The sequence below is a fragment of the Acomys russatus genome, chromosome 30 (genome assembly GCF_903995435.1).
Source record: "Acomys russatus chromosome 30, mAcoRus1.1, whole genome shotgun sequence".
Classification (NCBI taxonomy): Eukaryota; Metazoa; Chordata; class Mammalia; order Rodentia; family Muridae; genus Acomys; species Acomys russatus.
In genome coordinates, this window is record NC_067166.1 from 6,952,683 (window position 1) to 6,967,339 (window position 14,657).

A 14,657-nucleotide genomic window follows, 5' to 3' on the forward strand; every position below is an offset into this window, starting at 1 on the left:
GCAGAAGACAGCAAATTTCAAAGCCATACACTGTGACTGACACTGGATATTTAGTACTAAATTTCAATTAAGTTTTGTCAGGCCAAGAGAGAATGGAAATGAACATCAAGAACAAGTCGAGGATTTACGCTTCTCATTTTTTATTTTATTCAGCAAATCATACACCTAAAAAGTACATAAAACCACCACGTAAGCAAAAACCAGACAATACAGCAAACATGCCACAGACATGAATGAAATGTACCTAAATCCTCTTGCCAGGAATGTATTTTGTTTCTGAATTACAGTGTGTGTGTGTGGGGGGGGGGCACAGGTTGGGTCGGGTCACAGAAACTCATAGACTTGGTAATGTTTGCACACCCGGAGATTCTATGTGTATGTTTAGGAAGTATATGTATTTGAAATAAGGGACCCTGAATTATAAAACCGTGAATGGCTTGTAGAACGCAGCCTATTAAGTTAGGGCTTTGTTCATAGGAACCAGAGTAATCTCACCCTTGGAAAGTTGAAAAATATGTATCTTGTGTATTTCCAAAACTCGAGATCTGCTGTTAGTTTTCATCCTGGGTGGGGCTGGAGGGCCGCCCTCTCTCTTCAGTTGGCTGGCTGTGTCCCCGAAGGCTTGGAATCGCTGGGAGCACCCGGTTGGTTCTCAGGGGTTCTCCAGATAGAACTGGGTTGGAGAAGGGGGAGGGGACAGAATGAGAGACATTTAAGATTTTCTTCTCCCAGAGACCACCCATGGGATGGTGTAGGAGAAACCAGGCATTTCTCAAGGAGTGGAAGCACGTTCTAAGAGGCCAGCTGTTGTTGGGAGCTGGACTAAGGAGGAAAGTTGTGTGTCCATATCTAATCAGGGCTTACAAACACATCACATGTCAGGGATCTGAAAAATGCACAGGTACAAGATTGCAACGGGTCTGATCCCTCGGGCTCTGGCTGTGCATGCCGGCAGAGCGGTTCTCTGGGGCGGGGCAATAGTGGATGATCCAGTTAGCACTGGGCTCTGAACAAGCCTGGAGACGCCTGTTTCATGCAAACCTCCAAAGGCTCTCTGGTTTCCTTTAGGAAGAGCTCAGCTGCCCTGTTTGTTCTGCACTCAGCCAAGTGGATGAGATAACTTTGTCTTGTCTCTTGGAATTTAATTGTGAAAACCTTGGGCTGGACGTGGTGGCGCACACCTTTAATCCCAGTACTCAGGAGGCAGAGGCAGGCGGATCGCTGTGAGTTCGAGGCCAGCCTGGTCTCCAAAGTGAATCCAGGTCAGCCAAGGCTACACACAGAGAAACCCTGTCTCCAAAAACAAACAAACAAACAAACAAAAAAAAAAGAAGAAGAAGAAGAGGACATCAGCTTGAGTTTCCTCAGATGAGAAAAATCGACACCTCCCAGAACCTTCACTTTGACAAGTCAGGGAGGGCAGGGCGTCAGTCTGTCGAGGAAGAATCTTGGATTTCAACATCCAACTTCTTCTCTGGATAAACAGCTCCAGCTCTGAGCTTACCTCACTGTGAAAACTGGCGTAGCTCGACCTCAGAGCTCACTGCTTTGACTTAAGAGTTCTCCAACTGTTGGTTGCCCCCATTCAAACTCTAGCCTGGGGAAGAAAGGGCATCTTGCCTGCTCATTCTGTGTAAATAAATATGCTAAGTGTTTTAGGCATGTAAGTATGCATCTCATTTGCTCCCTTGACAGTCTCATGATGCGCAGCCACAGAGGGGAAAAGCTTAAGAACTTGTTTGAAATTGTTAGGCCGGTTCCAAAATGATCTAACTCACAGCTGAATGCAGAGAAGTTTTGTGCGAGAGAGCATGCCTCTGTGTGTGTGTGTGTGTGTGTGTGTGTGTGTGTGTGTGTGTGTGTACATGTACAAAGAAACTAATTGGCTTCCAATAAATGTCGCTTGTTTCCTGAGGTAGCTGATTCTCTACCGTTTAAGTTTTTTTCTTTTTCTAGACAGTATGTATATAGCCCAGGCTGTACTTGAACTAGCTATGTAGCGTGGGCTGACCTCACCTTCTTTGTGTTCTTACTTCAGCCTTGTAAGCTGTATACTGACAGGCATGGGCCACCAAGGTTGGGTTTGCCCCTGGCCGTGCTTTGTGCTACTCAAGTGCTGGGAAACCTCTTTCTGACCTTAGTTTTCCTGCCTGTCTAATGGGGATTGTGATAAAACCTGCCTCCTACGATGGATGTAAAAATATGAAAGCTCATAGTTTCTAGGTGTTGGGTCCCCTATAATAAGCGTACCAGGTGATGTTTGAGCTGGTTTCATTTGAAGGTTTCTGGTCTAAGAGAGTATATTTTACATTATGAGAGCTTTACATAAAATATTGTGGCATAAATAGATAAAGCTAACTAAATAAAGTAAAGGAATCTGGCTGGGCATGCTGGATAGATTGATAATCCTACGTTTTTGGGGGTGGGGTGGGGGTCTGAAGCAGGAGAATTGAGAACTTAAGCCCAGAGTGGGCTGCACAGTGAGACTATGTCTCTCAAACAAAATACCACAAAACCGAACAATTCCTTTCTGTTTAGAAATGTTTGGGCTGCACACAATTTCTGGATCCCTCACAGTAAGGAAATCAATCCCCTTCAGAGTCCTGCCCCAACCAGATCCCAGCCCCCTTTTTGAGACTTGTCTCATGCAGAACAGGCAGGCCTCAAATTCTAATATTATACATCCAAGACTGGACTTGAACTTCCATCCTTCTGAGTGCTGGGATTGAAGCCTTGCCCCAACACATCCAGCTTGAAGTACAGCCTTAAAGACATTAAACAATACATAATTCAATAAACTTTTGCTGCTGTGTTTGCACTCCAGGGGAGGGAAGACCATTTTTCACTTATTATTATTTTTTTGAAACAGGCATTATTAATTTCAAGAACCTTTTAGGGATTTTTCCTTTTTCCACAAGTATGTGGCACCTGACAGTCTTTTGAAAAAGGAAAGGAAAGCAAACTGCTTTTTTTTTTTTTTTTTGTCCAGACAAGTTAACACCTGTGGAGGGAGCTGGGGAGGCATGTGAGGACTTACATTTTTGGTCCGGCAGCGGTGCAAGGCTGTTCCGAGTGAAGGGTAGATCCCTGACTTTAGGTCTATTTGGAGACAGATGCTGAAGAGCTTGTCCTGGGAACAAACACATTCGTATCAATCATTTGAGACCCAACCAGAAGCAAATTATAAGGTGCAACGGACATGGGGAAGCATAAAAGTTGGTGAAGATCCCTTAAAGTAACAGACACAATGATGGTGATAATACCCACACTCTGTTATACGCCTCTCACGGAGTGAAAGAAGTGGCACCAGAAGGTATTAAAAATGTTTTGTCATGCTGGGCGTGGTGGCACACCCCTTTAGTCCCAGCACTCGGGAGGCAGAGGCAGGCAGATCTCTGTGAGTTCGAGGCCAGCCTGGTCTACAAAGTGAGTCCAGGACAGCCAAGGTTACACAGAGAAACCCTGTCTCAAAAACAAAAAAACAAAAACAAAAAATGTTTTGTCATATTTACACACCCATGGAGGATATCCCCAAGGGGAAGCTGAGTTTTTTTGTTTTACTTTTTTAAAAACAATTTTAGGGGTGTGTGTGTGTGTGTGTGTGTGTGTGTGTGTGTGTGTGTGTGTGAGAGAGAGAGAGAGAGAGAGAGAGAGAGAGAGAGAGAGAGAGAGAGAGAGAGAGATGTATGTGTGCACTTACATGTGAGTGTGGAGTTTGTTTTTTAAGCACTAGTGTCACAGGCAGGAGCCACCCCCTATGCTCGGCCTTTGGCTTTGCCCCCGGGCATGCTATGTGCTACCTAAGCGCTTTCCACCACGTAGATCCCAGGTCTAGCACTAGGTAACAAAGGGCCCTCACTCACCCCCCACGGTGCTGTCTGGCCACATATAGAAGTCACTTTTCGACTGAACTAATTTAAATAAAATGTCATGAACAAGTGCAATGAGTCCTTCCAGAGGGTTAAATTTATGAACTCTAAAGTTGGGTGAATAACAGTCTTGAGGATTGCAGTTACCGCCCCCTGCCTTGGCGTCTCTGCTAAGTGTGGTTGATGGCTGGGATGCCCTCCTGCCAGGACAGTGTCTCTCACTCCCTGCCTGTGCAGACCATCAGGTGAGCTTAGGTAAAGTGAAACGGCTGTCTTGGCCACACCCAAGTCCATGAAACCAGAACCTCTACAGGCGGAGCATCAGATTTTCACCTGCTCCCAAGTGATTTACACGTGCAGTCGGGATTAAAAATGGCAGGCCTATATGAAGGAAACTGAGTGAGACCTATAAAGGAAACTGAGTGATGCATTCGGGAGACGGAGACCAGGCTGACCTCAAACTCACAGGGATCCATCTGCCCCTGCCCCCCAAATGCTAAGACCAAAGGCCCGGCGTTGCCACACCTGGCCAAGAAATGGTTTCTCTTTGATGGAGGCCTTTGGTATGCAGGAACAATTTGTGAGTGCAGGCGAGCCTACTCTTCCGAGTAGATGGTTACATTGTTGGAACTTTATTGAGATTTTTAAGGACGCCCTTGGTGCTTTGTCTGTGGCTACAACTGGCAATAATTCCACCACAGAAGTAAACAAGCATTGATTTTTGAAGGCCAGTTGTTTAAAATGTAGCACATAAGTGATCACAAGAGATAGATTTTTCCAGCCCAGCATGGTGGCACATGTCTGTAATCCCAGCACTCAGGAGGCAGAGGTAGGCCCATCTCTGTGAGTTCAAGGCCAGCCTGGTCTACAAGGCAAGTATAGGACAGCCAAGGCTAAACAGAGAAACTCTGTCTCGGAAAATACCCAAAACAAAAACCAAAACCAAAAAAGCAGCTACGTTTAAAGGGGTAGGAGGCTGGAGAGATGGCTCAACTGCTTATAACTCCAGGTTCAGCACCCTGTTTTGTTTTTAGCCCCTTTGGGCACTGTACACAGGTGATGCACATATTTGAAGGCAAACATAGTCAAACGCAGAAAATAAAAAGTTAGGTGCTGAGGAGATGGCTCAGCAGTTAAGAGCACTGGCTACTCTTCCTGAGGACCCAGGTTCAATTCCCAGCACCACATGGTGTGGTTCACAAAACTGTCTGCAACTCCAGTTCCAGGGTATTCGATATCCTCTTCTGGCCTCCTTGGATGTCAAGGGCATATGTGGTGTACAGACATATATGAAAGCAAAATACCTACGCACAGAAAAAATAAAAATATGTATAACCATTAAAAAGCTACCTAAGCCCATCTTGCACGTGGACGGGGTAGAATGGTGTGAACAAGAATTCTGTCTTTGTCATCAGGCAGGAAAAGCCTTTTTTCCTGCTTCACCATGCTCTGGCTGGGTGGTCTTGCTCAAGTGATAGAAACTCTCTAAGCCCCAGGTTCCTATATGTAAAACGATGACTTGTATCTGTCTTTTCCAATTGTCCTGAAGACTGAGTCGGAGACTACAAGGAGGTCGACTTTTAGCTTTCAGGATGAAGGACTCAGTCAACCTTAGCTAAGGAAAACAAACAACAAAGCCACGCCCCTATGTGCGCATACACAAAAAATAATTTTATCGTTTGCCAAGTAGTCTGGTAAGGAACCCGACATCAGCAAAGTTTAGAGTTCAAGCTTTCTGTTTGGACCAAGCAGTCCTTAGAGTAAGGGGGGAGGGTCGGGTGTGGGGTGGGGTGGGGGAGGGGGGCATGAGCCAAGACTCCATCTGCTTAAGTGACTCCAAGAACACGCTATGCATGGCGGTCACCCAAGCAGTGTCACAGGACAAAGACTGAGCAAACGTTTGTTTCTGTGGTTCATATTTTGCCATTATATTTTATTCTTTTAACCTTGAAAGCAAAACAACCCGAGGGTCCATAATTTAGAGAGGAAATTAAACCCCCAAATGGATCACACTTGGGGAGAAATTAATAACTAGATACTGCTGGTTATGGGTGTGATTTGTTGGGACTCACTATTGTCGGGGGCTGGGCGAACTGCTGTAGGCATGATCTCCCCTCCTCCTCCCACCCCTCCCCTCTGACCTTGTGGTTTGGAGGAATTCTAAATATGTTCAAGGTCACTTTTTGTGCAATGACAGAAGCTAGGCTTCAGGCTAGCTGTATCCGACCTTGAAACTCACATTCTCTCTCCCTAGGCATTAAAGAAACATTGTTTGGATGGGAGAATGGATAGTGATCTGAAAGGTCCCATGCTGGCCTTCTGCCCTCTTCTGAGGGACAGGAAGGAGCTGTGCCTAGCCCAAAGCTTTCACTGGTGTCTCAAGAACTTTCAGGAAGCACATTCCTTATGGGACAATAAAATAATAAAGTTGGCAATTACCTGTTTATAACACACTCATTCTAGACCCAATCTGTGCTTACAGGGAAAGTAACAGTTTACACCAGATCCCGGTGTCCCTCAGGAGGTGCCATGACGTTCTGTGTAAGGTCACCTCAGTGGAAAGAGGGGTTGCATTAGCTCCTTTGTGTGTCTGATCGCAATGTTTTGGGGGGATATCTCAGACCTAAGCCCTACGGGAGAGCTGTTCTTGAATCCTGAAGGCCTCCCTCGCCTGTACGTCTGCCTCTTCCTATGCAGCCTCTATAGAGTGGCACCTGTAAAATGAGAAATGGGAGTAAAAAAAAATCTCTCTTCCAGTGTAACTGATGGAAAGTGCTTAAAGGGGGGGGGGCTATTTATAAATGTCACTGGGACCTTCAAACAGATGTGTTTTGACCTGGCATTTGGTTTTTGTTTTTGTTTTTGTTTTAGAAAGGGTCCTCTATGTAGCCCAGGCTGGCCTCCAACTCAACTGGAATTATAGGTATGTGTCATTGTGCCTGGCTCAAGCCAGCTCTTAAAATACTGTAGGGTTCTGTCCCACGTAGCAGTTAGAAGCTAAAATAACATGGGCAAAGACATCACACAGTGGGAAGGTAGCAGGTTTTCAAGAAACTGCTTGCCAAGGAGTTATGTGGCAGGGCTTTGAGATGGGAGATCCCCAGCTCAGAGCGAGGCACAGGCTAGTCCACACTGTGAGGGCTGGGTTTGTCCAGGCTAGGAATTTGGCTTTTGTCCTGGCAAAGCTGCTAATGTATTTAAATCCAGGTGTCAGTGGTTCTAATAACCTACCCAGCCCAAAGCGTGCACTGTTGCTGCAGTAATCTAGAAAGTTCTGGAGAAAGTTCTTTCTTAAGGGGAACAAGGAAGTGAGCACCTCCTCGCCTTTTCTTGTGATTGCTTGTAAATAACCAGGCTAGCAGAAAACGCCCCGCAGACCTTTCTGTTCCATTTTCTCTGCACACTGCTGGCAATGAAATAAGCTGAGGCACTCCAAATTCCAGCTAATTAGGCTAAAGTGCTTGTGCCCATCACTCATGCCACCCACAGACAGGTCTCAATAAACACTGAGCAATCGTGGTAAGGCTGAATGCTTGGGGTTGCTGAGCAAGCACAGGGCAGCAGCTGTCTAGAACTCGGACAGCTGAACCCTTAGCTCCTACCAGAATTGCTGAACCCAGGCAGGCGAGGAGCGGGATCCAGAGAGGAAGTGAGCATTCAGCAAGAACCCGCAGCACAGAGCTGTGCGGTTGCTTTGCCGCGTTAAGGTTTGCTGAGGAAACCTGGAAGTTCTTACAGAGTTTCATGAAATTTCAACCCACCCAAAATAACAACGTCAACCACTTTAGTGAGCCCCTTTGATTTTTTAAGCAGAATTTTAATACATTTATATGTGTGTGCATGTATGTATGTATGTATGCATGCATGCACACATGTATGTATATGTGCATATGTGTATGTGTGCTCGAGCCACAGCATGTGTGTGGAGGTCAGGGAACAGCCTGTAAGAGTGGGTTCTCTCCTACCTTGTGGGTTCCAGGCACTGCACTGAGGTCACCAGGCTTGAAGGCAAGCTCCTACACCTCTGAGCCACCTCACTGGCTCCTTCCATTTGAGTTTAAGGCAAAAAACTCAATAGATACATTTTTTAATTTTTTTTTTAGTTTTTTTAAGACTAGCTTGCTCTGTGTAGCCTTGGCTATCCCGGAACTCTGTAGACCAGGCTGCCCTCGAACTCACAGAGATCCGCCTGCCTCTGCCTCCCAAGCGCTGGGATTAAAGGCACATACCACCACCACCTGGCTTAATAGATATTTTCTTAAAAACAATGCATCAAATGGTGTTAAAAATATCCACAAAAATTAAGTTGAGAAGGTAGAAAAACTCTTCCTTTGGGGACAACATAATCGATAAAGAAAATTAACTATACAGAATTGGTAAGCATGCCAACAAATTCAGTGTCGATACTTAAGAGTTAGGAGTGCTGGGTTCAATTCCAAACACATCACCAATTGACTGGGATATTTTTGAACAAATCATTTAACTTTTTCTAGGTGATGCGAGCTAGGACTAGAAAGGGCCTTATGAGACAGACACGTCACAACCCTCATGTGTTGATGGTACCCTGATGCCCTAGTACAGAATGAGAGTTCTTGCTCTGCTAATCAGAGTTCATCCAGCAGAGCTCTCTAGGTCTTTCAAACAGAGGGAACTCCATACAGATGTTTGTTACACTCCTGGTAGAAAAGCTGGGAAGCCAAACACAAGCCCTAGATTGAGAGAGATGGTCCTGGGGTAATAGGAAGAGATGATGTTACCGTGGCCCAGAAACTGGGAGTCACAGCACTGGGCTATGCCTATGAAGGGTGTTGAAGGAGATGGTGGTACTGCAGCTCCCAGGAAGTGAGGTTGTCCCAGAGAACCATGGATTCTCATCCTCCTCATCCTCTCTCAGTGCCTCTTGGGTGCCAGCTTGTCTCTTAGTTGTAGTGCTGAGCACAAGGCCTAATGAAGGGCAGGTACGGTGTCTTACTCCTATATTCCCAACATTTGGGAGCCTAAGGCAGGAGGATTGCTGTGAGTTTAAGGTCTGAGCTGCAGAGTGAGACCTTGTCTCAAAAAACAAAAAGCAAATGAACAACCCCCAAAACAAAACAAAACCCAACCCAACCAAACCAAACCCAAACAAAACAACAATATCAAAACATATATGTCTGGTAACATGTGCTACTCACTGTTTTACTTTGTCCATACCAACTCAGGCTGTTCGTGTGTGTGTGTGTGTGTGTGTGTGTGTGTGTGTGTGTGTGTGGTGTTGTGTGTATGTGTATAGTGTGTGTATGTGTGGTGTTGTGTGTGTGTGTATAGTGTGTATGAGTGTATATGTGTGTGTGTAGTGTGGTGTTGTGTATATGTGTATAGTGTGTGTGTGTATGTGTGGTGTTGTGTGTATGTGTATAGTGTGTGTGTGGTGTTGTGTGAATGTCTGTAAGAGTGTGTGTGTGTATAGTATGTATGTGGTATTGTGTGAGTATTTATGTGTGAGAGTGTGTGTTTGTGTGTGGTGTGTGTGAGTATGTGTCTGTGTGTGTGGTGTTAGTTGTGCATATTTTGCATGTGTGTGGGCACTTATATGCATGTGCATGTGATGGCCCAAGGTTGGTGTCAATAGCCATACTTGACAACTCTTTAACCTTATTCTTTAAGGCAAGGTCTCTTAATCAAACAAAGAGCTAGCTGATATGGGTAGCTTTCCTAGGCAGCTTCCTCTTGGGGGTTTCCTGTTTCTGTCTCTCAAGGCTGCCACACCCACCTAGTATTTATGTGGTTTCTAGGGATCCAAACTCAAGCTCTTTTCCTATCAAGCACTGAGCCATCTCCTCAGCCTTCAAGCCATTTAACCCTAACAACTGCACATAACCACACGAGAAGGGGTTTTCCTCCCACTTTTGAGATGAGAAATGTTATGGTTTGGGGATTGAAATGACCCTCAAAGGTCATTTAATTTGCTAAAGACTTGGCTCTTCAGGCAGCGATGTGCAGAGATGGGGCTTTTGGGAAATGATTACTCTGAGAGAGATTCACAATTGATATGCTATCAAGATGTGATAGAAACTTAGGTGGTGACATGGAATTCAAGGGAGTGAGCCCTTGGAGCCAGTGTCCCTAGAGACTGTATCTTAACTTTTAACCCTTTTCTTTCTCTCCCTTTCCAAGCCTGTCCATAAAGTTAGGCCCAACCCCCAAAGTTATGCTGGGGCTGAGGGTGGAGTGCTTGCTCACATTCAAGGGGCCCCAAATGCAGTTGCATAACCATCTAGCAATTCTGTCCCCTTTAAAGTTCACTTATGAGCTAGAGAATCTTAGAAAATCTGTGTTATTATGACTCAGTTTTATTGAATGGCTCTTATCTATAACTACCACTAATAAGTACTGGTTAAAACAAAACAAAACAAAACAAATGTCTTGATGTAAGCACTTTTCATTCCTTCAGAATCCCTTAGTGACTTTCACATCTCTTTTTCTTTTCTTTCTTTCTCTTTTTTTCTTTTTTTTGGTTTTTCTGAGACAAGGTTTCTCTGTGTAGCCTTGGCTGCCCTACACTCTCTTTGTAGACCAGGCTAGCCTCGAACTCACAGCGATCCGCCTGCTGGGATTAAAGATGTGCGCCACCACGTCCAGCCCCACGTCTCCTTTTCATTGTTCTGAAGCTCAAGGACTTCGCTGGTTACCTCTCTGGGGACTGATCAAATCCCAAAGCAATCGTATTGAACGTCCTTTTAGTCAAATGATAAAGACGTCTTCGGAGGATGTGCCAGGCAGAGTCTACTAGTCTCTCACCCAATGTCTACTCCCTTTCTTCTCCCGTAGGAGCAGGAATCTGATTTGGAGGCGAGAGCAAGGTACCCAGCTCTAAAATGCTACAGTTCCCAATGCCCTTTGTAGATCGGTGTGAGCATGTGACCCACGTTCTGGCCAGTGAGATGCTAGCAGAAGTGCGGGCTTCTGTCAGACGACTCCTAAGGGAGCTGACTGAGCTGGGGGACATCCTTCCACCTGCTTCCGCTCCCCCCTGTTGCATCAGCCTTGGACTGTGGGGTGACCTGGGGAGAGGAAGCTGGACACCAGGCTGAGGGGCATACGGATGGAAGGATCTGGTGATCTCATATTCACCAAAAGTCTGGGAGATGCCTACTTCAGACTTAATGCAGGTGAGAATAAGACCAAACTCTTGTTAGGCGGGCTCCCCACCCCCAGCCTTTTTTGTTTGTTTGCGCTTTTGCTGGGAGTCCATTAAAGGAGGAGCTTAGAATTCTAAGTCTGTATCCTTTGAAGGATAAACCACATCTCTTAAGAGCCATTCTCAAGAGTGCAGATAACAAAATAAGTAGGCTGCAGCCTCCAAAGCTCTGCTGGAGAACAGCATTTTAGCTTTGATCATCACTGTCCTAGGAACACAGTTGGCCTAGGCTTAGTTACACTAAGCCAACTCTCTTTGCGTGTGTGTCTTACTAAACCTCTATGTCCCCACCCACCCCTGGCTTGTTTGCTTGTTCATTTAGAGACTGGCTGAAGATGGCCTTAAACTCACTGTGAATCAGAGGCTGGCCCTGAACTCCCGGCTCTCCTGCTCTGACCAGTTTTTTTTGTTGTTGTTGTTTTGTTTTGTTTTTGTTTTTACCCCTCCAGTGGTCTGCAGGTGCACATGCAGATAGAACAGTGTATACATAATAAATAAATCTTTTTTAGAAATTGAAAAACCAAAAAATAATTAATAAATAAATTGTGTTGGGCATAGTGGCTCATGCATATAATCCTAGGACTTGAGAGGCTGAGGCAGGAGGATTGCCGTGAGTTCAAGGAATACTATGTCTACACAGGAAATTCCATGGATGTAGAAAGAGACTGTCTCAAACACAGATGAAAGCAAAAATCACCAAATGGTAGTCACACAGCCACGTGGTGTGTTATTAAGTTTCCCCTAGGATGGCTTAGGTAACATCTCTGATGTAGAGTTTCCTGTGATAAGCAGCTGCTCAGATTATTTTTCACAGACTTGAGGTGAAACTTCACTGGGATGGTGCAAATGTCTGGTGAGGGACCCTAGGAGGTAAGAAGGTGAAATTCTGCTCTCAGGTCACGCTCGCAACGCCTTCTGAACACATGTCTTTGAAGAGTTGGCAAGTTAGATGATGTATGCCTTAGTCACCTCGCCTCCAGTCATCTTTCCTCCATGTCCTAGGTCGCCAGCATCTATACCCCATAAATACTCTTACACCCTGGCCTGGGGGAGGTGATCTGAGATGTCTGTTCCTGCCTCTTTGCTTGGTCCTGTTGCCGATCAACTCGTTCTTTCTTTTCTTTTTCTTTTTCTTTTCTAAAATGCTGAATTCATCAATTTGGTAAAGCTAGAAGAAGGCAGTAATTGAAATACCCCCTCCCCTCCCTCCCTCCTTCCCTCCCTCCCTCCCTCCCTCCCTCCTTCTGAGTCAGGGTCTCTTCAGAGACCCTGCTTCAGCCTCCCAAGTGCTGCGACAGGACTCTGCAACTGTGACGTGCCTTTGGCTCTTCTGTTACAGGTAGCTGAACCCAAATATTGCTTATAGTAAATAGTCAGGAAAAGAACAAGACGTCCAGGTTTTAAAAGGGTTCTCCACAGGAAGCATTATTAGCTTGGCCAGGCCAGAACTAACTCCAAAAGGAAGGCTTGACTGAAGCCTTCACAGCCACCAGACTGTCAAAGGTGGTAGAACCATGTGTTCCCTCTTGACATTTTTTGGGGGGTGGGGCCAACAACAGTGTAAAAACATCACCCATGCCACTAGCCAAAACTTTCAGTGCTCTGTGGTATAATCTTGATATCAATAAATCATCTTCATGCGCACATCCACAATTATCTTGTGTTGGAACATATGTATGCATATTTATGTACATGAGAAGAGCCCCTCTATTTTTCAAAAGCTTCATGCATCAAGCATATATCAATTATGGAGGGGTGCCCAACATGCCGCATATAAAATATGATGGTTGGGGCTGGAGGGGCGTCTCAGCTAGGATTTGATTGCTGTGAAGAGACGCCACGAGGATGGAAACTCTTATAAAGGAAAACATTTAACTGGGGCTAGCTCACAGTTCCAGAGGTTTAGTCCATTATCATCATGGTGGGAAGCATGGCGGCGTGCAGGCAGACATGGTGCTGGAGAAGGAGTTAAGAGTTCTACATCTGGATCCAAAGGCAGCAGGAAGAGAGAGAGAGAGAGAGTAACACTACACCTAGCTTGAGCATCTGCCACCTCAAAGTGACACACTTTCTCCAACAAGGCCACACCTACTCCAACAAGGCCACACCCACTCCAGCAAGGCTGCGCCTACTCCAACAAGGCCACGCCTCCTAATAGTACCATTCCCTGGTGACCAATATTTCAAACACCTGAGTATGTGGGGGCCATTCCTACTTAAACTACCACAAGGAGTGGCTCAGTTAGTAAAGCACCTTTCAAATACAAGGATCTGTGTTTCCCTGAGCACATGCAGAACCCCTGGATGTGCTGTTGTAATCTTGAGACCCAGCACTAGGGAGGTGGAGTCAGGAGAACCCCTAGGGCTCACAGCCAGATGGTCTAACTTAACGGGTTAACCCCAGGTCAATGAGAGGCCCTGTCTCAAACAGGTGGATGACATGCAAAACTGTCCCTTGACCTCCAAGGCATCGGTATACATGAGCATGCACGTGTGCGCGCACGTGCACGCGCACCCCCCCCCCCCAGTTAAAAAGTAATTAGTAAGAAAAGTTCCACATCCAAACAGAAACATGGCACTTCCAAACTTAGAAAAAAAATCTTAGTTTGTCCCTTTTCAAACTTGGGCAGAGGTATGGATTAAATAAGCCATTAATTTTCTACCTTTGCCCTACTATAAGGAAAAATGATAGCTGCAGTCTGTTGATAAGGAGTAGGTGAGGGAAATAAGTGGCACTCTGGAGAACAGCAGTTACCCCGAGCTAGTCAATTAGCATCCCATGAGAATGTCTGCTTCACTTTCTCAAGAGAAACTAGAATCTTTAGATTTTTATGTAAAATGTTTTGTTTAAACATTGGCAATTGATTCATTACAAAAACAAAGCCAAGGCACGGTGTGAGTGAGCAGAGTTTAGAAATCGTTGGGCAGCCTCAGAACCCCTTGTGAATCCCTCCTTTTTTCTTTTAAAGAAAAATAAGAGCTGGTCAAGATGGCATAAGCCAGGATCCAGCAATTGGAGGGTGAAGGCAGCAGATTAGGGGTCAAGGTTATCCTCAGCTCTGTAGCGAGTCCAGTGCAGCCCTCTCAAAAGGCAAACAGCAAAATTAACCGGGCAGTGTGATGCTTTATTTACAACAATTGGAATATTAAAATATCTAATATTCACACACACACAAATACACACACACATATAATGAAAGGTTTTTAAAATTAATTTTTTGAGAAAGGGCCTCACGATGTAAATCAGGCTGGTCAGGACCTCACTATATAGATCAGGCTAGCCTTGATGCACACATAAAGATCTACCCCTCTCTGCCTCTTGGGTTTTGGGATTAATGGTGTGAACCAACAAACTCTGCCAAAATTTAAGTTTTGTTTGTTTGTTTGCTTTTGTTTTGGTTTTTTGAGACAGGTTTCTCTGTGTAGCCTTGACTGTCCTAGACTCACTTTGCAGACCAGGCTGGCCTCAAACTCACAGCAATCCACCCCTCCTCTGCCTCCCAAGTGCTAAGATTAAAGGTGTGTGCCACCATGCCCGGCCCCAAAATTTAAGCTCTTTAGTGTGATAATTATTAATTTAAGTTCCTTAGTGTGATCGTGTTTATTTGT

General features: G+C 45.3%; 1 protein-coding gene across 1 annotated transcript in view; it reads right to left on the bottom strand.

Annotated features, from left to right (window-relative positions):
* Positions 1-381: 381 nt before the first annotated feature.
* Positions 382-14,657, bottom strand: part of Ankrd55 (ankyrin repeat domain 55) — a 107,072-nt gene continuing 92,796 nt past the window's right edge. Inside the window, exons 10-11 of the mRNA XM_051172369.1 lie at positions 3,038-3,130; positions 382-673 (exon numbers count right to left, since the gene is read on the bottom strand). Coding sequence (XP_051028326.1) covers positions 552-673; positions 3,038-3,130 — 215 coding nt within the window. The 3' untranslated portion in view covers positions 382-551. The remainder of the gene's footprint in view (positions 674-3,037; positions 3,131-14,657) is intronic.